Source organism: Lissotriton vulgaris, chromosome 1_1 (genome assembly GCF_964263255.1).
Source record: "Lissotriton vulgaris chromosome 1_1, aLisVul1.2, whole genome shotgun sequence".
Classification (NCBI taxonomy): Eukaryota; Metazoa; Chordata; class Amphibia; order Caudata; family Salamandridae; genus Lissotriton; species Lissotriton vulgaris.
The window spans coordinates 1,657,270,917-1,657,298,635 of record NC_141685.1 but is presented as its reverse complement, the minus strand read 5'-3'; the positions used below and the strand labels follow the sequence as shown (position 1 = coordinate 1,657,298,635).

The 27,719-nt window shown below is 43.4% G+C and overlaps 1 protein-coding gene across 1 annotated transcript in view; it reads left to right on the top strand.

Annotated features, from left to right (window-relative positions):
* The window catches only part of LOC147750992 (uncharacterized), a 540,733-nt gene that overhangs the window by 287,241 nt on the left and 225,773 nt on the right, over positions 1-27,719 (top strand). Inside the window, exon 5 of the mRNA XM_086931993.1 lies at positions 8,737-10,501. Coding sequence (XP_086788119.1) covers positions 8,737-10,501 — 1,765 coding nt within the window. The remainder of the gene's footprint in view (positions 1-8,736; positions 10,502-27,719) is intronic.

Below are 27,719 nucleotides of genomic sequence, written 5' to 3'. Positions count from 1 at the left end.
ACATATATATAATACAACATTAACAATAAAGGAGGGTGAGGGGTAAAGCAATCAGGAGCTCAGCATGGTAAGACTGAAGCTCAGTAAGTTTCTTACACGCAATTGCTGTTACAGATACTGACTGCAAATACCCACATGTAGGATATGCATGCAAAGGCAGGGTCTGTGGAGCTTATACCTATAGTGATGTTATAAATGTAACTCAAAGACAAAACTCACAGTGAACAAGAAACACCACCTAGGTAGTCCGCTGAGCCCACGGATCCTGGCGATCAAACAGGAACACGCAAGGCAGTAACAGCAAAGAGGTAGAACTAAACACAAGCACAATAGACAAGGAGCTAGCAAGGAGGAGTGCTTAACAGGAAAGGGAGGAAATGACAGGGCACACTTGGCAGAAAGCAGGTAACAGACATACAAGGTAACAGAAGTAAGACAGCAGAATAGAAAGGCAGCAAACTAGAACTGGAATCAAGGAAATGGGAAGCAAGGCAGGGATTGGAAACGGATATGCAGAAGGGGAGGCTACAAGGGTATACTAGAATAGTGCAGGTTAAAGAATCAAGAAAACAAAGTAGCATCGAAGGCAGTGCTGGGGCAGGAACAAGAAGTGAGCTAAGGCTCAGGAGTCAAAGCACCACTGCTGGCAGTGTTAGTTCAGGAACAGGGAAATTACTAGAGTTTAGGAGTCAAGGTAGCACTGCAGGCAATACTGGTTCAAGGAAACAGGACATAGCTACAGCTCAGTAAACAAGGAGTCAAGAGAGCACTGCAAGCAGTGCAAATCAGGAACAAGGAATAGCTAAGCCCAGGAACAAAGAATAACTATAGCTCAGAAACTCAGGAAACAAGGTAGCACTGCAGGCAGTGCTAATTCAGGTACTGGGAATAGCTATAGCTCAGGAACTCAGGAAACAAGGTAGCACTGAAAGCAGTGCTAATTCGGGAGACGGGAAACTGCTGCAGTTCAGGAACAAGGAATAGTAAGGCTATGGGGTCAGGGTAGCAGTGCAGGCAGTGCTAATTCAGGAACAGGGAAAACAGCAGCAGGTCAGGAACAAGGCATAATTAAAGCTCAGGAAACACTGGAAACAAGAATAGCAAAAGCTCAGGGAACTCTGGAACCAAGGATCGGTCTCACCGGTAAACAGCTACAATGACCAACCTTTGCCTGAAGGGAGCTGGGGCTTAAAAGAGCTCACAGTAATCATATGCATCAGGTGGAGCAGGCTAGCTGCAGCCAGCCACAGGTGAGCTGAATTCCTCCACCCATCCTTGGCCTGCAGGGGTGGAGACAAAGCAGTGAGCAGGGAATTCTGGGTATTGGAGTTTCAGGTATGAGTAGGCTGCCTTTAAGTCTAAGCAGGCTGGCTTTCACAAAACCCGGCATGGATTGGGAATGGATGTCAATTCCTAAATGATGTCCAAATGCCTGGAAGTCAGGATATGCATACAGGGGAGTGTCTGGAGGCATATTAGAACATTGGAAACCCCACAATTCAGCCCCCTGGTGGTGGGCACGAGAGCACAGGGAGCGAATCGTGACAGTTCCCTTCAGGGCCCTGTAGTCATGTCCTTAACTTTTCAGGTAAAACCGCTTGCTGATTTCTGAATAGAGAGTGAGAGATCATTAAGGTAACCATATTGTTTCGGATACAATTCAAATGCTTTACTTAATATTGCATTCCCTATAAGTATTTGTGTTTACCTTTTTTTTAGGCAGCATATTAGTCTTATCAAGTGCATAATTTGAATTGAGCCACATAGCGGGCACAATTAGGTTGTAGCTGAAGGCAGTGCGAGTTTCTCTCAGTGGGGCAGTATGGTGTTCAGTGGGGGAGAGGATATGGCACTATGGCCAGTGCTGTCGAATCTGGAACTGGGGAACCGGGTTCAGCCTTCATGATCAGTCCACCAGACCACTCTACTGAGGGAGCATATTCCCATGCTAGACCTTAGAAGGCCCCACTAGACCTTAGAAGGCCTGATGTCTTAGCACAAGCAGGTGTACCCTAGCAGTGTCAATTGTGGGTTAACCTTGAAGGCCTGTCCACCACAATCCATACTGAAGTTCATCTCCAATCTTGCAGGCAGGTCTACGTAGCAGCACAACCTAGAGCAACAGTGATCCAGTCACTGTGACTCTGTCACTGAGGTCACATGAACCTTGAGCAGGTTAGGGCGGTGTGAACGGTGTGACCGCACTGGGTACCTATTTCGGGTGGGTGCGTAGTGTTTGCAAGTATATTATGGTTTAAAAAAAACTTCTGCCTCCTTCCTGGCCTCCAGCAATTTTCAGCAACAATAAAAATGTAATGATAACTTTGGTGAGTAATGTTCTTCCTAGAGAAAGATCAACGTTTTGTCTAGTGGAAGGGTTGACTGGTGGAAAGGTAGCACAGAGGGTTAATGTCCCTGCTACAAAGAACATGTACCATGCAGATCATAAAGTGCTAGGTTAAAGGTTACTGTTTTTGTCAGAGAGATCCTTTTGTTACTTGCAGTTTATAAGTTAAAATCCTAACATGGAACAGTAAGCTATTAAACTATACTGCCTACTAGTATGGTTGTCATGTGGCTTCTACACCTTGTAGTCCTTTGTCTTATGTAACATTTCCTATACAGTGATTTACACATGTATAAATGATTATCTCTGTGTAGTGCGTGTGATGTAAAGTACTCTGACACCATACACTGGTATGAGTGGCGCTGTAAATCAAATTAAATGCATCTGAGAAAGAGTGTGGTTATGGAGACTTGAGGGGGACTCTTAAAGGGTGGTAGTGAGGGGGTCTGAGGCATAGGTGAACATTGGGAGCACCAACAAACATTGTTGCACAGTGTTCCACTAGCACTAAAGCCGGCCCTACCATTGAGGCCAATCCGCCTTACCCATTGGTACCTCCATTGGCCTTGTTTCAGCAGTAGTAGCTGCAATTCACCAAGGATCTGCAATGCAGGATTTGCACGCACGCCAAACTAAGTTTGCAAACTTCACAGTCTCTCTGCTTCATGCACAAGCCCTTTTAACATGTGCTAGCTGCTCTGGAGCCACTGGAATTATGCAACAATGGGGGTCAAAATGATACAGCAGTGTTGACTAAATTATGCAACAAAAAAAGGCTGCAGCTTAGTGAAATATATTTTTTATACTTTATTACTTAGACATTTTTACACATGTTAAGTCTGCAAAGATTTTGCCTCATTAGTATCAGTATAACATACAAATGCAGCAGTGAGAAAGGTGACCAGTCAATCTTTGCAAAGGGCCATCCACTTTTCAGCAACTCAAGTCACATTTTTTAGTAACTTTGTATCCTTTTGAGCTACAAAAATGATTAGTTAAAACTGTACGATTATGCAGTGGATGATGCATTATGTGGCAAAGATGACAGAGCCATAATTATATAGAAAACATTTGCAAACTAGGATATTTTGCCATTCATGTTTGAACTGCTCTTGTGGAAGAAGGGAGGAGAAGTGCTAATGAGAGAAACTGCATGGCTTGGAGACAAATGGCTTGTGATTCACTTTTAAGTGTATTTGGGACATTGTGTGATATGGAAATATATCCCACTTTGGGAATGTATTTAAATGCCAATAACTCCTATTAAACCTTAAATAATCAAGTGTATCCATTGGTTGAATTAAATAACACAATAAGCTGTAACTGGTCGGTGAAATGCCAAACAAATACTAAAGATTGGGATGTTTGGCACATTCTGGCCACACCTCTAACTCCGCCCACTGATCCAATCCTTGGGTTATCCCTGCCCTCAGAGTCTCCGCCCCCAGTTCCCCCACTTTTTTTCCCCCACTTCGACCCCTGGCTTTCAGTTGTTTGATGTTGAAGCCAAGCACTGTGCCTGAATCCTCTCATGATGTCAGAAGGTTTCTGCTGAGGAGCAGCATCCAATCCAATACATGAACCTGGGCTCAGGTCCAACTGTGACCCCTGGGGCAAGATGCTGCCCTTGTCACTGACCCTCCATCGATTGAAAGAAGGCCAGGGAGTCTGCTTCGTTGTTTTAATTAAACCGCTTTCGGTGGAGTGAACAGAAGGTTGGGCCAGGGGTCCCAAAGCTCCTAAAATGCACCGAGACCTTTTTAAAGGTACTGGGGTAAGGATTAAGGGTCAGGACATTTTCATCTCTGGAGGAAATTTACCCCAATCAAGGGTGGAAGGAGGGGTGCGAAGTGACACACCTGTTGACACCCCTGCCGTTCCATCTTGAGACAACTTCCATCGGGTCATACTAAGTGGAAACCAGGATATTTTCCCCCAAGCGAGGAATCCGATGATTAAATGAAGCCCGGAGGGTTTGTGGCTTCTTACTATTACTGAGGGGTGGAGTCTGGCAATTACTGGGCCGCAAACGTCACAGCGCAAGCCTAGAAAGGTCTGGGCTCCTGTGTCTCACCTCCTCAGTAACCCGTAGATCAGTCTCATGGTTGGTGTCATGCCATGTTGGGTCAGGCAGTCGAGTATGCGGTGCTCTCCAGCCTCGGTGGGCGGCTTCAGTCCCCCGTAACCCCTACAGCACCTCGCCTGCGGCGATCATCGACGAGTCACAGATATCATCCAAGTCTCCTCTTTGTTGGGGCCACTGTTAATTTGGATGGGTAGACCCAGTCATCGGAGCCACCCTCAATGCCCCCGCCAATAGTCCTCTCGGTTTTGACACATTTTGTGTCTCCTACATACCTGCATGTGACAGATAAGTGCAGTGGAGAGCGGAGCCTGAGAGGATGGCATCCACATACCCATGACGGTGAGCCACACCACAAGCCTGTTTTTTCATGCTCTCAGAACTGTTGCACAATGTTCAGCAACAGTACCAGGGGCCAGATGTAGGTCTCCAATTACCGGTCGGGAACGGGCGATTTCGGCCGTTACCGACCGGTAATTGGTTTTTGAGATGTAGAGGGCCTGAATTTTACTGAATCTGTAAATTTACCGATTCGGTAAATTTACAGATTCGGTAAAATACCGACTCGGTATATTTACCGAATCGGTAATTCCAGATGTAGGTGGAACTTAAAATAGTGCCACAGGCCCTTAGGACTTCGTTATTTACCATGAAATACTATCTCAAGGTAAATAACGAATTCCTGTGTACATGCACATCTGTGCATGTACACCTGTGCCATGTGGCACACATACATGCCCTAATGGCATGTATGTGTGTCACATTGCACACAAGCCAGAATCAGGGGTGCAACAGGGTGTCAAAGTGACACCCTGTCCCCCTTGTAAATTTGGTAATTTTACCGAATCTGTATTTACCGAATCGGTAATTGACATTGATTCCTATGGGCCTCAAGGCCCAAAGGAATCAATGGCGTACCGATTCGGTAATTACCGAATCTTACCGATTCGGTAAATATACCTACATCCCGATTGCCAGTTCTTAAATACCGAATCGGTATGATTCGGTATTTAAGAATCTGTAATCGGGGATTACCTACATCTGGCCCCAGATTCCTTGTATGTGTGTGAATTGAGCATTAGCATAAAAAAGCAAACAGTATTTAATGTACAACGCGACAATTCCTGAATATCCTATGTATTTGTACATATTTATGTTTTATTTTTACTCAGTTTATATGTATGTCTGTACATTTTCACTGGTATCGATTACAGGTTACAATAAAAACATACTTAGCAATGAACCCAGTGCTTCAGTTATAACAATTTCAACATGCATAAGCCCATATATGTTGCTCCCTTCTCCCTTAAGCATTTAAATAAAGTTCTCCATGTACATGGTAAAAGTTTGACGTCTTGACTTTATCGCTTTTTGCTTGTTAGGCTCAGAGCGGAAATAATAATCCTTTACCTTTTATTTGAACAGAGAAAGTTCCTAGGTAAGGCATTTATCCACCTTTGGCACACAGCTTGCCAAAACAATGTACCTGCAGGAGTGGGTTTCAAATAATTATATAATTTTGAATATAGGCTGGGATTACCTCTAATCTACAGGGAAGGCTCCCCTTGACAGTCTGTGAAGGACTTCCACCATAGGTTTTACGTAATTTTATTGCAAAACGAATGCAAACAATGTGTTTGCAGAGTATGATTTTGCTGGCTGTAATCATAATCTTAAACAATCCTATATAATTCCCAGTCTCTATAAACTTTGATCCCTGGTTTTCAAGCTGCCTTTATTGAGGACTTAAGGCTCCAGATTGGAATCGTTCGAAAAATTGAATGACGTTGTGTCCTGTATTAAAAATAGGAATGACTCAAAATTCTGATGTCGTTTTCAAGACAGAAGTTCGTTTTTAGGATACATTTGTTTTCTATGTGTAAATTGATACAAGAAAGCGCATCATCTGAGTGCAGTATTTTGGCAAATTAACTAAAAATACTCAATCCATTTTGAAATTGCATCCACTGAACTTCAGCAGTGCATTCCTTGCATTCTGTACTTTATTATTAAAGACATATAGATATTTGTTAACTCAAGACAGACTTTGTAGCTTTCATAATAGAAATATTTGGTCAGTACTAGCATTTCATAAGGTGTAGGTGCTTCTTTACTTTACTTTACTTTAAAAAACATTTATAACGCGCACTATCACCATCGGTTTCTTGGCGCTCATTGACAGGTGGCGTGACCCAGAAGCAGGAGGTTTAGTCGTATGCGGCTTGGAAGAGCAGGGTTTTTAGGAGTCTGCGGAAGCAGTCATACTTAGGGCAGAGACGGAGCGAAAGTGGAAGGGAGTTCCACGTAGAAGGGGCCAGGATGGAAAAGCTCAAGCTTGTGCTTCTTTGGACAATTGTGAAGGTTCAGTGATTGGTTGTGCAAATGATTTTCTCCACTCTCACTTTCTCTATTGTCTAACAACAGTTGTACTGTTATAAAACATTCCAAACGCGGTGCAAGACGGAAGGCTGCACAACGCGAAACGGAGCTGAACAACCAGATACCTCGGCGCTGACTGCACACACGAGCGTGAGGCATCAGACGTGCCGGATAAACAGTTTACAATTTTGAAATAAGCACACCAGTGACAAACGCATTGGTATAATTTTGGACACTTGCATAGTACAAGTGCGGACCGGTCGTCGCACTTGGACGCATCAAGGCACCACGGGAGGGTGCCATACAAATGGTTTTAATTGACGTGCACTTTTGAGAGATATCCCCTGTCACTCCGTCCTGATGAAGACCCGCTGTTGAGGACTTGAACCACCCACTTTTTATTTGGGTCGAAACGTCGACGACATTCCCTTCTGGGAGCCTGTACCTAGTGACCCCTGTCCCCAGTCCACCTTCCATCCCCTTCTCCCTGGTAATCCCATTGCCAACGGGGCAATTTAAGGACCAAGGAATTGTAGATAGCACTTAGCGAGTAAAAAAGAAGTATTTTTTACAAGCTATACCTAGGACAGGCTCAATGTTTCCCTGTATATAAATGATCTACACTGTTTTTCCTGATCTTCTTGATCATTCACTTGAGCACACGCTTTATCTTTCTCTGTGCACGTTCTCTTTTTTCCTGTTTTAGAGTAAAAATGTATTTCGTCTTAGGATTTGTGTAAATATATATGTATATAGAAATATTGATTTCCATTTGCTAATACATGATAAATTAAATTAATTATCTCAGCTGAACCCCCTCTTTTTTCGAGTTTATTGATTTATTGGCACATACTGTAAATGTTCTTTGAGGTTGTGGGCTAATATCATCCATGTCAGAAAGACTATAGATTAAGTCTGATTGTGGAGTTAATAAGATTGATCAAATGTTATGATTATTTTTACCATTGAAATTATGTCTAGGACCATTTGTTGTCTATACTAACAACAGTTGTAGGCAGAAATGTTAGTCACACCCCCTGGTATCTGAAATTTGCTAGAAAAGACAAGCGCCCCAGAAGGCAGTCACATTTGATTGGAACATCCAGAGCATACTTGATTCTGTGATTCATTTGACACATTGCTATATGCTCCATGGGACTTGAATGGTGCTCCTTCTCTTTCCCCCAATTCCCCAAACAGCATTGGTATCCTTGCAGGTGCCCTAGTGCAGTGGCGCCTGAAGATGTTTGAAAGGGGTAAGGTCAATGCTTGCACTGCACCGAGTTGCAGTGAGTAAGTGAAGAGAAGAACATGGGATTAAATAGTGCATTTTAAAGATAAATGCTCACATAAATTTGCTAAACAAACAAGCATTGGCATTGCCAATAGGTCTCGCTTTTGGGACCTTATAAGAATTTAGTTATGCAGCACAATGTCCTTGGTGCAACAACACCAACCATTGCATACCTAAACACTTATAAGGTTCCAAAGGTGAGACCTATTGCTAATGCCAATACTTGTTTTCCTTTGTATCTGATCCAATAGTTCTCTTAACCTTTATCAGCAATCTCACACAAATGACGTTGTCCTGATCTAGTAAAGAGAATCCTATGCACTTTCTCTAACGTTTTGGGGGATGTGAGTTAGAATTTTAAATGACCCCTTCCAGTTTATGAATTTTTCATAATGTTTATTGATTAGAGTTTGAATATTAAATCTGTTCTGGTCAGTAATTGTCCCCTCAAACAATCCATTTATTATAGTGTGAAACAGAGATCTGAAGAGGAATATTTTGGAAGGTACTAAGAAAGAGTAAGTTAAGAAAAGCTTAGCTGAGCAGACTTGTCACTCATCTTTAGCTGTATGTTAGTTATTTTTACCATGCAGTAATGTAAACATATTTCTAAACTGCCTTTCCCCTTTGCAGGGACAATTACATTCTACAGGAACAAAGTCCACAAGACAGAAGCGATTGGTTGTAAGTCCACCCGCCCTGGAGGAGATGAACACGATGTTCACTTGCGAAGAAGGTTTCACACGAGTGGAAAAAATCTGATTAACTGGATGGAGAAAGAGAGGACGCCGGAATGTTCGGATAAAGAGAAGCTGCTTGAACGCACGGGGTTTGCGTTTGATGAAAATGAGATTAATGTACAGTCAGAAGATCTATTCACTGATAAAACCCTGGAGCTGATTTCACCGCGGATGCTGATAATAGGCGATGTTGGGATTGGGAAAAGCTGCTTCTCGGCAGGGCTTCTGAAACGATGGGCGTCTGGACAAAGGGATCTTTGCTACACATGTATCATTTACATGACATTCAGTGAGTTAAATACCACGAAGGGTCCTTTAAGTGTGAGAAGCCTCTTAGGAAGAGAGTGCCCGGAGCTGTCTCCAGTGCTCACTGAGCTGCTCAACACAGACAAAGTGCTCATCATTCTAGACGGCCTGGACGAGTTTAATCAAGAACTGAAGGACGGCTCACCGACCGATGCCATGTGTGACATTGACACGCGCCTCGATATAAGCACTCTGATATCAAAAGTCATATCCAGGGAGCTTCTCCCAGACACACATGTTCTAATCACATCTCGGATGGGTTCTGTGCGTAAAATAAGAGAACGTTTCACCTCCACATTTATACTGGAAGCTTTCACGGAGGATCAGGTTCGGGAATACTGTCGGACATTCCTACCTGGTGATATCCGAACAAAAACTGTCGCTGAATGTATCAGCAACTATAAATTGTGCAGTTTGCTGTCAGTTCCTCTGCTAAGCAGCGCCCTGTGTCACATTTACAAGAAAGGGCTTGGTCCCCAGTCTGAGGGAGCTCTGGCCACGCGCAGCAGAATGATGTACTCTGCTCTACAGGTCACTCTGAAGGCCACCTTAGCAGAGACAGGACACAGTGATCACAAGCGCTGCGCGTCATTAATGAATAATGCTTCCCATGTACCAGAATGCATTCAGAACTCTGTCCATCAGCTGTGCAACAAGTCTTACAATAATCTTATCTGCGGAGCACGGGAAATAAATACCAAAGACATTGCAATAAACTGTTCACACACAGAATGCCTCCTGAAACATCTTGCCGAGTTCTTCTTTAGGGTAGACGGAAGCGGAGAGGAGTTTGAATATCGACACGCCAGCATAAGGGACATGTTTGCTGCCCTGTACTGTGTGGGGGAGATCCGGGATGAGGCGGAGCTCGAGACCGCCCTGAACGCCTGGGTTTTCGGAGTCTTTTCCGAATCTCCACGTCCACCTCTTCTTGATAATATCACTCCCACTCACTGGAAAAGGCTCCAGGGCTTTATACGATTCTTCCTGGGCCTGCTGCCTTATGCAGACCAAGGCCTACTGTCCGAGAAACCTTCTCTCAGCCCAGGCAGGAGGGAGCTTCTGAAAAGATGGTTTCAGGCCTGGATCGATAAAAAACCTGTCAAAATAAAATTCTTCGTCTTCTTGCACTGTGTGTTCGAGTTACACGATGGTGACGTGACAGAGCATGTTTCACGTCACACCCAGGAAGCCAATGTATTTAACATACCGCTCAACTCCCTGGACATCAGCGCGTTGCGTTATTGCTTTGAACATTCGAGACTCGACTTGATTGATCTAAGACTGTGCGAGCTGAGCGACGCAGGCCTGGAACAGCTGGAAGACGTTATACGCACCTGTAAAGATGTAAAGTAAGTACATTGTGCGCCAGAATACTGAAAATGCTATATCTTATTTTTTTCATGACCAATTAAAATGTGTATCTCTGCAGAGATAAGCGCATAACCTCAACTAAGGGATCTCACTTCTGTTTGTTGTACCGCCCTCTGTGTCCAAAGCCTCAGTCAAGGAGGAAGAAGTAAAGAATTTGTGTTGTGCTACGTTACACAAAGTGCCCCTATGCGCCTCCAGGCTGCACGGAATAGTCTGTATGTTGTATGTGTGAAGCCTAATACTACTAGCTGAACAATTTCTAATTGCCCTCAACGTTGGCAAGTAAGGGAGCAGATGTATGGGCTCATGGATTGAGTTGTTCAGGATCAAACATCTTTGGTCAAGTAGGAAGCCTTGGTAAGAACCTAGGTCTACATGTTTCAAAGTTAGCAACTTATCTAAGAACTCGAGGGCATATTATTAAGTGAAGCATTGCCGCTTTTTCGGCACATAGCACTGAAAAAGCTTCGATCTTATTATCACCCTATTTGCAAATAGGGTGATAGTAAGATCAAAGCTTTTAGCGTTAGCGCGTGTTTCCTTGCGACTTTGCATGTCAGCGATCAATATTGCTCATGACACGCAAAGTAGGCATTCCCTAGCTAAACAACATTGAAAGCCTTGCTAATACCGCTTTGCGATATTAGCAAGCTGTGCAGCAGACCCGCGAAGGGATAAAAATAACCGCGCTAACCGATGTTATCGCAAGTATGTAACACCTGCTTTTAAAATGACTTAATATAAAAAAACAGTGGTCCAAATCGAAATGGTTCTTCAAATCAACAAATGATGTACTCACAGTTACTCATTTCACATTATTAGATGAGTATTTGAATTAATCTGCTCTATGAGATCAATCGGTAGGAATGTTTTACCAAAGTAAAGCAACTACCTGACACAAAACCAAGTTTTTTCAAAAAAAGGGGGAGTTTTAATAAATTACTCCATCGCAACCTAATTGTTTATATACATTTATACATTTTCAATGCTAACGGTAAAAAGGGAGCAAACTGCTTCTAAAAAGGTGCAAGAAAAAGAAGAAAGAGTGATTTTAAGAAAAGGGTGTAAGCCTCAAAGAAAAGTGACATGAAAATAACAATTGAAGTGAATTAGAACAAAGCTGTTTAGAATCCAGCTTATTGAACAATAAGGCCACTATTAATGGTTACTATTTTTGTCATTTATACAGTCAAGAATAACATGTATAATGAAATTCTTAATATATGGTGGTCCTATTTGCATATAAAAAGAAGCGTCAACGTTTCGACCCGTCTTTTTGGTTTCAGGGGTAACTGGGGGCCTCGACCTCCGGGTCTTCCTCAGGACGTGTATGGCACAACCTTCAAACCGTAGATTTTCAAAGTGTGTACCCACGAGTTTCTAATGGGTGGCCTCGGTCCTCCTACTTCAGGATGGACGATATAGATAGTTGACCGTAGTTTGCCCAACACCAAAGTTTTTTAGGGGTGACCGCGTGTCGTAATCTGTCCTGGGTGTACCAGTAAAGGCAGTTGAAGGTTCAGAAGAAGGTTCAGACACAATTCACAAACCAGACACCATTAATCGCTTTTCATATTTCAAGCGGCCATCACTCACGGCATTGTTTACAGACTCGGGCAGTTTTTTATAAACTCGAACACTGTTCCAAAAAATACCAGTCCGCGCTTTCCAAGTTGCGCGTTCACTGCTTGTAGGGACCACTATGTCGGATACAGCCGATGACTTAGGCATACTGATAATGGGAGGTTGAATGCCATGTTAGGTCCACACTTCCCTATCAGCAAGACTCTCCTTAGCGCTGTAAAATCTTCGCTGGATTTCACGCGCTATTCTTGTTATTCGCTGGAATTGCATCGCCTGTTAGCTAAACGTAGATAATGCGTCGCTAACACAGCGATGTAATACTGCGATAATGTGAATTGCGCTAATCGTGATTCGCGATAATTATCGCATGTCCTTGATTATATGCCCCTCTGTCTCCTCAAAACATATGGCTCTTCGCACAGTTCCGTCTCTATTGGATTCCCTCTTCTAACAAGGATCCCATTACTCAGCCGAATTTTCAGAGCCCCTGGGGTAAGTCATGCTGCGTCAAAGCTGTCATCTTGCTTCCATACTTTCCCAGAGGTGTAACACAAGGCCCCACAGCCCCTGCGGTGTGACGGGCCCCACATGTCCTTACCCTGAAGAGGATTCCCTTAGGATACCATGACAGTTGCACCAGAAAAGCAACTGCAGATTCCCCCAGCCATTTGTGAGGGAGAGTCCCAATTATTTTATCATTAACACAGAAGCGATTATTATGCAGTTTTGTATCTTGCTGTTTTATTTCAGTGGTACAAAAGGGGGTGGTGATGGACGGAGCATCTGAACCAATCAAACACTCACACCGAGTCAAAGGATCTGGGATTGATCCATCACCGTTCTTTAGCCTACTCTGCCGGTACAAAAGGGGATGGTCCATCACCACCCCCTTTTGTACCGCTTTTGGCCGCCATAAGTGTGGCAGGGTATGCTCAGACGTGAGTCCCTTGCTCACTTTGCCACTGGATTCAAGCAAGCCGGGCTGAAGACGGCTGGAATGCCAGAAACCGGTCCTCTGAAGCTTGTTTCCGGTCCAGGGAAGGCATGGCTTGGCAGTTCGGGCTGGACTGTTCCCATGAGGCACAGGGTTCGACTGATTTGCATATAGCCATGTCTGAACTGGGGTGGCAGAGTGGGCTAAAGAACGGTGATGGATTAAACCCAGATCCTTTGACTGGGTGTGAGTGTTTGATTGATTCAGATGCTCCGTCTATCACCACCCCCTTTTGTACCGTTTTATTTCAATAGCAAACATTGTAAAGCAAAAGTACAAATACCACCATTTTGCTCACCCAGGCAAAAAGTAGAAACATTAGCAAAGCGCAATACGATGCATAAAGAGTTGCTGAATCCAATTACCTTCATCGTTTCTTGATGCATGTGATCAGATTCCGTTCAAGAAATGCAAAACAGAAATAATAATAGAAATCCCAAAAGGAACCATTAAACTTCGTCCTTCTTGTGTATTTGTGGCAGTTTACATGAAGACTAGAGAATTACATAATTTACTGTGACGCTGACATTTAGGGAGGGATCAATTGCAAGAGGTGAGATAGTCTTCACTTCTGGTCCATCAATATAACCAGGACGCTCCTTCAAAAATGGCTAGGAGATTCTTTAATGTTATTACAAGAAAGTAGGCTAAATTGTGCATGCCCAGGTCGTATCCTCTTCTAACAATACCACATGCTATATTGGCTTGCAATAGAAAATCTTTAGTGGTAACTCCAGACCTGTCTGCCGGCCTGAGAATGTCCTACAATCTAGCCTTGGCTCAAAAGGCTTTTCTTTTTTAAACAACATATTTTATTAGCATTTTAGAAGCCACATTTGGCCCAAGGGCCCATATACAGTAGCATTTTGATGTAATACAGAGACATGGCATCTAGTAATTATTAGAAACATTTACAACTACGCAAAAATGAACAATAACCCCCCCCCAACACATGCCATAGGCCCGTTATGACACTTTGCAAGCTCCCACTGACGTCCAAACACCGTCTTTTTTAAAGAATGTACCTTATAGTCGGTGTCTGTGCCTCAGTTAGGGCATGCCTTGTGTGGTCAGTGGTAAGGGGGGGTAGCAGAATACCATAGTAATTTGCCCAGGATTGCAATATTCTGATATGCTTTTTTGGGCATCCTCACATGATGAAAACTGGGCATTCAAGGCCCATACAGAAATCAAGACCCCGCTTCCACACACCCAGCAGTGGAGGGATGGTCGCTTTCAATAGCTGGGCTATGTCTCTCTTTGCGATCGTAAGACCCAGAAATAAAAGGTGGCATTTATTTCTATTGCCCCCTAGTTCGACTGCTAAATGTAGGAGTGCTGTCTTAGGGGATGTAGGGAGCTCCCAGCTTAGGACCTCTGAAAGGCATGTGAGAACTCTCTTCCAAAACCTGGCCAACGCATTGCACAACCACACCGTGGGCAGGAAGGATCCCTCTATGACATTACAGCTCAAGCAGGTGGGGGAGGGCACCAGGCCCAACTGTCACAGCTTATAACATGAAAAGTATACTCTATGCAGGAATTTAAATTGGATAAATCGCAGACGGGATGAGATGGCTGCGCCACAAGGGTACTCCAGGGCCTCATTCCAGTGTCCTCTTCAAGTGGGCCAAGGTCAGCATGCCTAAGGGCTGTCAGGGTGTTATGATTGTTTGTGATGAGTGATTGATATATTTTTGTAATCTTATGGTCGCCCAATGCACCCATGAACAGTTACCTTCGAGTGGATTGAATTCGGGGAGTGTTGGCACGTCTTTAATATATGGGGTCACAGCGTGTTGAAACTGCAGATACTTGTAGAATTGTGTATGTGGCATATGGAATTCAGTTTGCAGATCTTGAAAGGATTTGAGAACTCTCCCATGTATAACTGCCCCTAGTGTGGAAATACCTGTGTCATCCCAGTGTTGATAGCCTTGTACGGTAGTCATCTGTGGTAGGAGGCTGCCCACCCAGAGTGGGGTCTCCCGAGTGAGCCTATCCCACCATCCCATATGTTTTAGTGATTGCTGGCTCAATAGGCTTTTGAGGCCAAATTGACCCCTTACATTCTGGAACCAAAATTATTTTGTATTCAAATCCGCCAGGGTCAATATCTCTTTCACAGACCGACTAAGGGTAGCAGAAGAAACTGGAGAGTAAGGTGCAGTATAGAGCTTACTAACTCAGGAGAGGACATTCTTGGGCCTTCCATCACATGCAAACACTGCTTAGTACATCTTGCCACACACATTTTAGGATATAATGAAAAGAAGGAAATTTCATAGCAGAAGAAGCATTTTTACTCCATCTAGCAATGATAAAATGAACTCTGTTTCGGGAAAGCCGCATAGCGGTAATAAGCTCTAACATCAGAAACTTTCCTGAAAGATATTAACTTAGCTAATAGTTTTCAGTGAAAGCTCATAGTTTTCCTTCCATGGCTCAAACAACAGCAACACCACATGCCCATCCCACAATGAACTATAGCATGCCTTTGGCAGATTTGAATACCCAATTACCTTTAACAACCTACATATCAGAGGGTGCATCTAACCGGCTTTGATTCCACCTTCAGATGATCTGCTGAAATAGATCATCTGTATCCATTTATAGTATGATGTGTGTTTGATTAAATGCCATACATGCTATTCGATAGAGAACTGCAGACACACCTGACTAAATGGGATTGATATTCCTTTCCATGTACCAGCTAGACCAAATGTCTCAGGCTGCTTTGAATGTTTTTGACGTCTTCTATGCCTAGAATGGGTTAATGTATTCAGAGGCCGATTCCAAAATTGGTGGGATGTCTGCATATGTCCTGAAAGATTAAACCACCAGACAAGGTTGCCCTCTAGGCTAGATCATGAATGTGTCTCTCTGGATTTGCCAACAACTTTGGAAGGACCGGTAATAGAGTTGAGAGAGCACATGAAAACTCCAGTAGGGAGGATACAGAGGCTGGGCCCTCCATAGGGGAATTATCACAACTACTATTGTTTCCAGCCTGCAGATTGGTACCAGACACTTGGATATCATCACAAAGGAGGAAAAGTGTACATATGGTTGCCTAGCCAATCTGGCAGAAAAGCATTGTTCGGTAATGCACCTGGATCTGGTCTCTGACTAAAGATTTATTGAAGATAAGTCGCTAATCATGTGGCAAAAAGATCTACTGTAAAGGGTCCCAAAAATTTGCTTAGGGCTCTGAAGATATGGAGATGCAGACGCCAGCCAGTGCCTCCGTAGACACTTCTGGAGGGCCAGTTCACAATCCTGGAAGATTCTCCGCCAGCAACAATTTTCTTTCCTGACTAAATTGTCTGCCTGCAGCAGAATTGCACAATCGACCTTGTCTTTTGCAAAGCTTTGAATCACGAAGGAGCCTGCAAGAAGATCCAAACAATTTATGCACATTGACAACTCCATCTTTGACTATCTTCTACCAGTCAAGGATATGACACACCGGGGTCCCCTATCTCCAAAGGCTTGCATCTGATTCTTGCACTAGATCTGGGGACATAGGAAAAATTGCTTGACAGTTCTATGAATCTATGGGGCAGATGTACCAAGCGGGAAATGCGATGTATGAAAAAATCGCATCGCAAAATTAAGGAATCGCAAAATTTGCGATTCCTTACTTTTGCGCTACCATTTAAGGAATCGGAAAAAGCGATTCCTTAAATGGTATGTAAGAAACAAGAAGGTTTTGCGAATTCACACTAAGAAATCGCAAATTACCACCAACTTGTCGTTGGTGGTAATTTGCGAATTCTTTTACAAATGCACTTTTTACAATTTGTAAAGCTGGCATTTGACACTCATACATGCCTTTAGGGCATGTATGTACGCCATATGCGCACAAATGTCAATTCAGGGGTGCAGCAGGGTGTCCTTAAGACACCCTTGCACCCTTGTAATTATTCTCAATTTGCGATTAGCAAATTGCGAATCGCAAATTGCGAATAATTTCCCATTCCTTCCTATGGGCCTTCTGGCCCATAGAAATGAATGGGAAATTATTCCTTAATTGCGATTAGCAATTTGCTAAGTGCAATTAAGGAATTTTAAGAAATCGCTAAAAATTAGCAAATTTCTACATACATACCATTTTGCAATTCTCAAATAGCGATTCCTTAAAAATCGCTATTTGAGATTCGCAAAAGGGTATCTTGATACATCTGACCCTATGTGACTTAACCACCAAGTTATTTCACCCAGTGTCTCCCGATCTATTGGAACTGCATCTGAGTAATCAAGGTCTCTTTCTATGTTCTTTTTCTTTAATGGCTGAAGTGCCTGATAATAATGGGGACTCTGTAAAATTGGCTGAATTGATACCTGGCCCACCAGATTTACTAAGTGATGAAGAGAAACCGTTTGTAAATCCACATGCTCTTTTGATTCTTTTTGATCAGTTAAAAAAAAATTCCTTCTCCTGATCTGAGAAGATAATGTTGTCTAAATAAACAAACATCCTGAGACCACAAACTCTGGGGTCACCTCAAGTGGTTTCATTAGCTTATTCAAAAACAAAGGCACTGAGGAGACAGCCTAAAAGGAAGGGAAGAGGATCTGAGTGCCTGTTCTTGCCAAAGGAACTGTCGGTACTTCGAAAAGGCATCATTTCAATCTAACTAAACCATCCAATGCCTCAGGAGTAGAATATCTCTGAGATGGATTATTATCTCCATCTTGAAGTGAGGAAACAACAAGAATGATTGAAATCTTTCAGATTTATCACAGGTTGATTATTTCAACATTTTTATTGACTACCAATATGTTGCTCATAAACTGTTTTTGATCCAAGAGATATAGTTCTATTGCACCCTTCTAAAACAACTCTTTCACCTCAATGGGAATTGAAGCCTTAGCCTTCTGAGAAAATTGAGCCAGGAGTGGAATATGTTTCTGAACAGGGTGAGAATAAAAGTCTATTTGAAAACTACACAATTTGTCAAACCCAGTGAAGGAAGTGGCCGTTTATGGTCAACCGGGTCACTCGCGACCACCTCTCAGCCTTCCATACAAATGAAGAGTCAGTCAGACAGTAGAGAACACAAACCAAAGATATTTACTGAAAGTGCACTCAAGTGGAGTCCGGTCTGACCAGCCTCCTTAGATTGCTGCAGAGCCTTTGTGCCAGCCTGGTAACACACAATGTACATCTTCAGAACCACTAAAATACGACCCAACTGGAAATTTCCAGTTGGTAGGTGGTGAACAAAGGAGATATAGAAGGATGGGTTGCAATCCTGAGACCGGGTACATGCTATCTTAACTTCAAGGTTACTCTGCCTATGCCCACCTCTCTAAGGTGGGAGCAGGCCTATCTCCAAGGAAAGGTATGTACCAGCAAAGGCAATGTATTCATTAGCACAGTGAAACTCAACCTTGAAGAAACAAAAAAAAACTATCGCTGCTGCCTTCAGCTGAAGTGGACAGAGAGTGAGGCAGAAGTTAGTTTAGATCATAGCTCAAAATGGCAGCTCAACTTAAAATGGTGCAGCGAATGCTAACTTTACATGGAACAATATGCGAACAAAATGAATGCATAACATATTTTACATTTCAACACCAGGGATCATTTGCAATTTTTTACCAACAGTGTACAAATAGAACTTGTTTCGAGAGAAGTGAAAGGAGCATTTACCCTGGACTCATTTTCTATGCTTGCCCTTCTTAGGAGGGAAAGCGACCCCCGTCTTAAGAACATAGAACAAGTGGTGGTAGAAAGGTCTGTCATACGTGTGAGGACCAGCAAAACCACCTCAGTGGTCACTGACTCTTAAAGTGACCCAATCCCAAAAAACTCTAGTCAGAGATGAAGGGCCTTGTCCAGTATTTGCCTATTTCCCTGATGTGTCCGTCACCAAAAAAGAGGCCTTGATTTTCTGGGTCGATATCAGAGCTCGCCAGCTACATTGATCAAAAGGCCCATAAGCCTCACAAATGGCAGTCTCGAATTAGCATTTCCCAATACACAGATAGCTCTCTGAGCCCAACTGGAAATTGTTGTGTGATCTAATGGTTCCCCAGAGCTTCCAAACACCACATTTTAGTTATTGGACCCCAAGATGTTCACAGTTCGTCCTCACACGATGCCCAATCTTTGTCCACTCCCCTTCTGGTGACTCTCCGTCCCTGCCTAAAAAGGAAACTATTTTGGAGTTCAAGATATGTTTTTTAGCATTTTTGTTTGCTACAGTATGTCCAGGACATTTAGCCCTGACGACTGAAGTTCTGATTCTCGATTCAATATAATCCCCCTCTGAGGAGTTTGGATGCTGAAGCAAATCAGGGTCAAAGGTTCAGATACCCACGCATCAAAAATTGCTGCATTAGATCTTTCCTGAATCTCTTGTCTTTTGGGGGGTATTAACTCCATATCCAACAGCATCATACTAAATATTGTCAGAATATCAGTTCTCTATTATTGTTCAATAAAGTAATTAAAAGCCCTTTGCATGAGCTAACAAATCCTTCAAGATTAGAGGTTGCACACTGTGGACTGACATCATCATCGATATACAGATTTGAACTGCTATGGCCAAAACCATTCTTATTGCTGGGTGAATCAATTTAAGACATTAGGGGCCATATTATGATGTCGGTCGGAAAGACCATCTGACTGACACGGCCGTGGAGACATTCCGCCTACTCTTCCACGATGTCTCCGACCACCATATTATGATGTATATCTGGCAAAACTTTGACCGTGTTGGTCGGGGGTGATTCCGACGTGACAGCATTGGCTGGAAACGAGTCAGATCCCACTGCGTTAGTTAGAAAGGCTGTCCCATAAGGTTTGCGGTTACGAAAATGCATCGGTTGACCCACCGAACAGATTATGATGCATCCGGTGCAGTGGCAGAACCATGGCGGTTTGTGTGCCCAATGGCCAGAGCAAAAATTAAAAACTCAGGCCAAATAACACAACAACAAGCATAGTCAGTGCCAAATAAACAGTACATGCCAATTAAAAAAGTCGACACACCCAACAAACCACCTGCAAAAAACCTAGACCATGATCCTTTGGCAACACAATACTGCTGCGTGAAGTAAGGAGCTCTTTCTTCAGATATTGCTGTAAGCCCTGCGTACACACATGCACTGCATTTACACGACTACCCTCACATATCATTTTTTGTTTCATTTTCCTTTCTTTGACACCTTCTAATTCACATTCACCTTCACACTCACCATGTCAAAGAAGAAGCAGCCACTTTTTACTGATGAGGAGTTGAGAGTGCTTGTTAATGAAATCCTTAGAATAAAGCCACATTTATTCAGGACCCTAGTCCAACAGACCCCCGTGAGCTAGAAAAATCAGATGTGGGACAAGATAGTCAGCAAGATGAAGCCCCCATCCTGTGCACAATGGATGATATCAAAAAGAGGCGGTACAGCGTCAGGAGAAGGGTCAAATGTTTGGCCACCAAAGAACACCAGTCCACACAACAGATGGGTGGTGGTACTCCTATACTCTCTTTGCACTTTACGTCCTGGGAGGAGAAGGTGTGTGCCATCATTCTGCTGGAGAGTTTATTTGGAATACCTGACGGAATGGAGTCTGGTAAGTAGGTACTCTACATTTCACACAAGTTAGCAATGATACTTCTGCAAACATCTCTGTAATGGTTCCAGTTAGCTACATGAATTCATTTTGTATTCAAACAAACTATCAGTCAAAGAGCATGTGATGTGTATGTAATACTGATAACCTGCATACCTGCAATGAAGATCAAAAGTCTCTAAACTATTGCCATGTACACACTTATCCCAAACTCCAATCAAGGCCTTGTGCTCCAAACACCATGCACCTGTGTCAGCCACCTTGCCAGTATATTTCCACTCACTGTCAGGAAAGCCTAGTTCCAGGTGGGCTGGTTGGGTAGGATGGGATGGTGAATGTAGGACAGGGCCTGATGGGAGATGTAGTCATTGCAAACACTCCTCCTCCCACCCAGCAAAACCAGCCCACCTGGAACTATGCTTTCCTGACGTGTGAGTGGAAATGTACTGATAAGATGGTGACCTGTGGCTGATTGGGTACATTGCTGACTTCCCTAAGTTAGCATGAGCATGCTGCAGACTGACCACTGCTTTGCACACGTTACTACATGAGTTTATTTAGCAAATGCCTCTTTTGATATTTTCACATGAGAACCTACTGTTGTGTTCACGCTTTGCAGGTTCCTGGGATTTAGTTTGAACTTTGTGAACAAGGTTGAACAACAATGCCCCTTGTTGTTCTGTTCAGGTCAGGCCCTAGCACCTAGACAAAACATACAGATGCAGCTGTTGTTTGGGAATACGTACTTTGGTCTTATTGGAATACACAGATAGGGAGCCTACACTTGGAGAGCGACCTTTCCAGGGAGAAGAGCACAACAGCACCTGTGATGAAGAACTACCATCTATAGACTGAGGTATGGGGTCTGTAGAAAACACTCAGAGATCTTTTGTTATGTAATCATCTTGCTTCTATACAAGGGGAGGGAGGTTATGCTATGCTGTCTCTCATTATAACAGCTCATTTTATCATTTATGCACTACTTGCTATGCTGACCGTATTTGTCTTATGCATTTTTCTGCTTACTGTGGCACTTCTACTGCCTATTAGAGCATGTTTGTTAAAATAAATACTTTAAACCTGTTCATGTCTCTATCAGATCTTATTGTGGACACGTACAAGAGTGTCAGCGGAAGGGTGTGTCTTGTAACTGCAATTCCTGAGAGAGTTGGGAGTGTTATGTTCTGGGGTGTCTAATCACTTGTTCCTCTGTGGGTGAGTCGGAGGGCAAGTGAGACACTATAGCTAGTCGGTCCTGGGATTATGGGTACTAAGGTGCTAGGAAGACTCAGTGCCTATATACTAAGAGCCCATAATCCTACGCATTGTCATGTGTGTGCACAGAATCCCTGTAACAATGACTGACACTGCTGCATGGTCTTTGGAGCACAAGGCCTTGTTGGGAGAAGTAGTCAAGTCAGACACCAGTGTCAGCCATCTTGATATGTTTGTGCTGGGTGGGAATAGGAGTGTTTGCAATGACTACATCTCCCATCAGGCCCTATCCTGCCAACTGCTGGCCCAAATCATTGATTGATGCCCTTCTGAGATGGTAATATTTTACTAAGGATCTCTCTGACATTGTTTGGAGGTCTTTACAGGGCCTGTACACAGGAGGCTGTCTTCCAGCTCCTCTGTGATACCTATGTGTAGAGTGCCTACAAAGCTGGTGTCAGTTTAAAATGTTCCAATAAAAATGCACTTAGAGCAGCAGCATATAGTAATTAAACACACATAAGACTCCATGTTAGTGAAAAACACATTTCACTGATCAATATTGTCATTGGATACATATCACTGCATACATGATATTGGTAAACATGTATAAAATGTTTGTTGACACAGCATTGATAGTGCAGTAGTGTAATTTTCACTAGTGCCAGTTGTTCATGCAAAATCAAGCATGACATACTCCAAAACTCACAAGCAATGAAACCTAGAGTTATATTTGTGATATCAATTGTATAGTTCATCTGTACACACAATAGGATCATGTAATGCATGACATCTGGGACACCACATGCATCTAGCGTATCACTACGCAATATATTCACACTAATGTCATATGGTGGACACAGTAATGTTGTGATGTCTGCATTCCCTAAACAATGACATACACAAGCCATTTACAATGTAGAAATGTCTTAATGCTGTTGTACACTTAAGTGTAGCACACAAAGATGTCCTATAAACCTCACATATCAGAGCAAAGCATATGTAGGCTGTTTTATATTAGAGTGTAGTCATTCCTTCGGAAATGTAGTATCCAGGACTTCAAACATCCACCCCCTTTCTACCTGCACATCACACAGATCGCACACTGGGTAACGCTGTCGTGTAATGCAGTGACTAGGTGTAATCTGTACTTGAAATGCCCATGAGATGCATATTGACTGATATAAACCCTACGTACCTAAATGGCATAGTCTTTTTCCTGTCAATATTAGCCTCCAAATCAGTGTGTTATGTGCCTTTCAAGGTTAGGTCATCATGGGAGTGTGACTGTTTCAGTTAGATGCCCCTTTCACCAGAAATATGCTGCATCCAGGCATGGAATATTACAAACTCACAACACTGACAAAAGTATTTGCAATAAGCAATAGAATGCATTGGATGGGACTTATCGCTTTGGCTGCCTGGACTGAAGACAACCTATACAGTCTAGATATTAGTTTGGCGATTTCCGAGAGAGTTCACTTGCCTGCACTAAGTGCATTGTTTTAGGATCCCCCTATCTCTCTGCTGCTGTCTACATCCTCTGAGAACTACAATATCTCGTTGTACAGAGCGCAGGCCCTCGGCCTTCACAGCTGAAGAAGTCAAGGTGCTGTTGGACACGGTCTTGCCCCTGTACAGGCAGCTCTATGGCACACCAGAGGAGCAGGTGAGTGATGATCAGACAGCATTGTTAGTTTACATGTATAAACACCATGCACTTCTGGCATTAGTAATCACAGAGACAGCAATTTAAATCTGTTTTTAAACCTTGCAAACTGTGTATGTAACTTTTCTATCCAGGTACACTGCTGTAGATGTGAGTGTACTAGTGTTAACATTATATCACTGTTCACAAGGGAAAGAGTCCCCATTGCCACAGGTGAAGTGCTGAGAATACCACTATGCTAACTTATAGATTTTTAGGGCAAGCTGTTCATGACCTATGTGTACAAGTATTTGTATATGTACATGTTGCATGTGAAATAAGAGTCTGCCACCATGTCATCCTTACAGTTCAACTCCTGTCAGAAGGTCATCCTGTGGAGGACCATCACCTGGAAGGTGCGCTCCATGGAGGTCACACGTCGGCACAGTGAGAGCCAGACAGAGGCAAGGAGGGGGTGAGTTTGTGCCTTGTTGCACAACATAATTGCCCATTGATGTGCAGGTGTTTGATGCTGGCCTTCCCTTTTTTAGATTGTGAGACACTTAAAACCACTGTTTAGCGTTAAAAGATGCATATGCCACAAACGTTACATACAACTATACATACAAACACAGCTTCTTTGGATTCACAAATCCCACATCCGGAGACCCTATCAGAAATGAGTAGCTTTACACCACTGACAGAACTTAAGGTTCTTAATGCAATGAGAGAAGTCAAATCTGGCTCTCCCCTCGATCCCTGCCCTCACTTCATCTTTAATCAGATTGCCCCCATCCTCTGCCTATATGTCACCCAGTTGCTCAACAACTACCTCAAAACTGCCATCTTTCCAGATATCTGGAAAAAGGCAATACTAACCCCCATGTTAAAAAAAGCCGGATCAGATGTTCTCAATCCGGAGAACTATCGACCAATTTCTCAGCTTCCCTACCTATCCAAAGTCCTGGAGAGACTGGTAAATAAGCAATTGACACTCTTCCTGGAAACAAATAATATATTTGATCCATCACAGACAGGTTTCAGGGCCACTGACAGTACGGAGGCCACGCTGATGGCAGTGTTAGACAGCATCAGAATATGCACTGATCAAGACGGAGCAGTTGCACTGATCTTGTTGGACCTGTCGGCAGCGTTCGACACGGTCTCACATAAAAGAATGCTGGAAATCCTCAGTGATAAGGGAATCCATTCCAACGCTTTGCAATGGTTTGGATCATTCCTAAGCATTCTAACCCGATCAGTCCGCCTGGGCCAATTCCAATCTAAACCTAGCACCTCCAGATGTGGTGTCCCACAGGGGGCATCACTAAGCCCAACCCTATTTAATGCCTATGTCTCATCTTTGGCCATAATTGGCAGGAAGTGGGTAATCGGCATCTGCTCATATGCCGATGACACGCAATTAATGGTGGCACTGGAAGAAAGGCCCGAAGTCTCCAAACATAAACTTCATAACTGCCTGAAAGAGATGTCCCAATGGATGAATAAGCACTGCCTAAAACTGAATGCGGGCAATGCGAGATTTTACTTTTTGGAGGTGCCAAGCTTCTGTGGGACGCCACGTGGTGGCCACAAACACTGGGCACCGCCCCACGTCCTAAACAATGTGCAAAAAACTTAGGCATCTTTATCGACGACACCCTATCCATATTGGACCACGTAGGGATCCTCTGTGGAAGGGGTTTTGCAACACTAAAATTACTAACAAAACTGTTTCCGTGGATACCAATGGACTATCGGAAATCACTCATGCAGGCCCTGCTGATAAGTCAACTTGACTATGGTAATGCACTATTTGTCGGCATGAATGAGCCTCTGTTCACGAGGCTTCAGATACTCCAAAACGCCGCCGCCAAACTAGTCTGCAACCAAAATAGGAAGAGCTCTGCATCATTGTGCATGAAGACCTTGCACTGGCTACCCGTGTGTCAACGAGCAGTATTTAAATTGCTCTGCCACGCTCATAAAGTACTGTACCAAAGCGGCCCAAAAATACTCCAGGACAAAATTGAATTTTATGTCCCCCCCCAAGGAGCCTGCAGTCACTACATCTAGTGCTGGCTAGAACAAAGAGCATCAAGGGAGTGAGGGCCGGAGGGAGATCCTTCACATACCTAGCAGCAAAGAAATGGAATGAGATACCTTTGGATCTACGGCTCACCTCCAACCATTTAGCTTTCCGGAAAAACTAAAGACCCACTTGTTCCCCAAAACCTAAGAAACTTCAGCCCGACCCTCTTTAAGCTCTACCGGACCATGTGCTTTAGCGCCTTGATATCCCAATGGGATGAGTGCTGCGCTTTATAAATAAATAAACGTTGAAGATGCATGGTTATGTGCCTTTAATCTGGGGCATGTGAGGCTGAAATAGTCAGTGTATTGCCAGTAGTGACCTTCTATTGTAATATGAACACATAAGAAAACATCATGTGCAGGGAGATGACCTTCAGTCTTTTTTTGTTATTGCTCAACATGGTTTAGCACATCAGCAAATGTTTGGCCTGTTCTCTGTGTGGCCTCAGCAATGTTGTAAAGTAAATTGATGTTGGATCACTTAACTGTGAAATGATATGCTACCCATCTAGGTAGCAGGTAATGTTTATGTTGAGGGCTTGCAGAGTAGTGATTGTTCAGTGTGGCAATGTTAGGTCCCAGCAAAGGTGGCGCAAAGTGTAATCCAATGTATCTGATGGCCAAATGATAATTTTGCCTACTCATGTCACATGTCACTCTGGCCATTCCCATGATTGAGTGTCAGATTTCATCATATCGATTCCAAAGTTGAATCCATGTTTCTAACTCTGTAAAGGTAACACCACATGTCATTCAGTGGCTTGCAAAGTAGGTCTTTGTTGGAAACAGGGTTTTAAATAAAGGGATGATAAAAAAAACACATTTCCAAAGGTTAGCATGTGTGTAAATGCCCTTCAATGGTCATACATTATGCTTTGAAAACCATGGACATCTGCACTATTGACACAATTGTAAGAAGTGTTGAGCACACGTTTTCAAGTAAGATGTTCTGGACAACTATTTTGTATGCCCAGAATACAGCACTGAGTCAGCCCTACTTGTAGTCACCGAAAAATTTAAATCCATACTTGATCAAGGAAGAGCGCTACTATTCTGCTTTTAGACCTAAGTACGGCCTTCGACACTGTAGACCACGTGATTCTCATTCATAGGCTCAAAGGCATTGGGATCAGAGAGACAACCAACCGATGGGTGGCCTCATTCCTAAGTAACAGGTCCTTTCAATGTATGGAAGATACCTCCTTGGCCCGTGTGGAGTACTTCAGGAATCACCCCTGAGCCCGACCCTTTTTAACATTTACTTGAGCCCATTAGCTCATAAAGTGTAGGAGTTTGGACTAGCCATTGTACAATATGTGGATGATACCCAACTGGTGGTCTGAGTGGCAGAGACCCCCAACTCCAACCACCAGCAATTAATCCCATTCTTGGAAAAAATAGGAACCTGGATGGCCAACTACAGCCTCAAACTTAATGGGGACAGAACTGAACTCATGATCTTAGGTTGTGGTCCAGGCCCACACCCTGAGATTAACTGGCCAGTAAACTGGGGACCTCCACCCACCCCAAAAACTTCCATAAAAAATCTGGAGATGTAGTTGGACCAAAACCTAACCATGGAAATGCAAGCCAAAAAACTGTCGGGAACGTGTTTTGGCATCCTTCGGATTATTCAAAAAATCCCGAGCCTACTCCCAGAAAAATCAATATGGACGGAGGTACAAGCCTTGGTAGTCTTGAGACTAGACTATGGCAACTCTCTGTACCTCGGCTCCCCCAAATACATTAAAGATAGTTTGCAGGTGGTGCAGAATGCGGCAGCTAGACTGCTTCTCAAGATCCCCAGGCACTCGCCAGTTAAATCATCCTTGAGGGAACTACACTGGCTGCCAGTTCAGGCCAGGATTAAATTAAAGTCCCTCTGCCTGGCTCACAGAGCCATGCATGGGAGAGATGTTATGAACCTTGATCTCTCATTATTCCCCCGATAGATGCCTTAGGTCAGGAGCTAGTTTCCTGATGAATACAACAAAAGTCAAGAGAGCAAGATGGGGTGGAAGATCCTTTTCACATATGATCCCCAAACTTTGAAACAGTATGGATCCAGAACTACGGCTAATC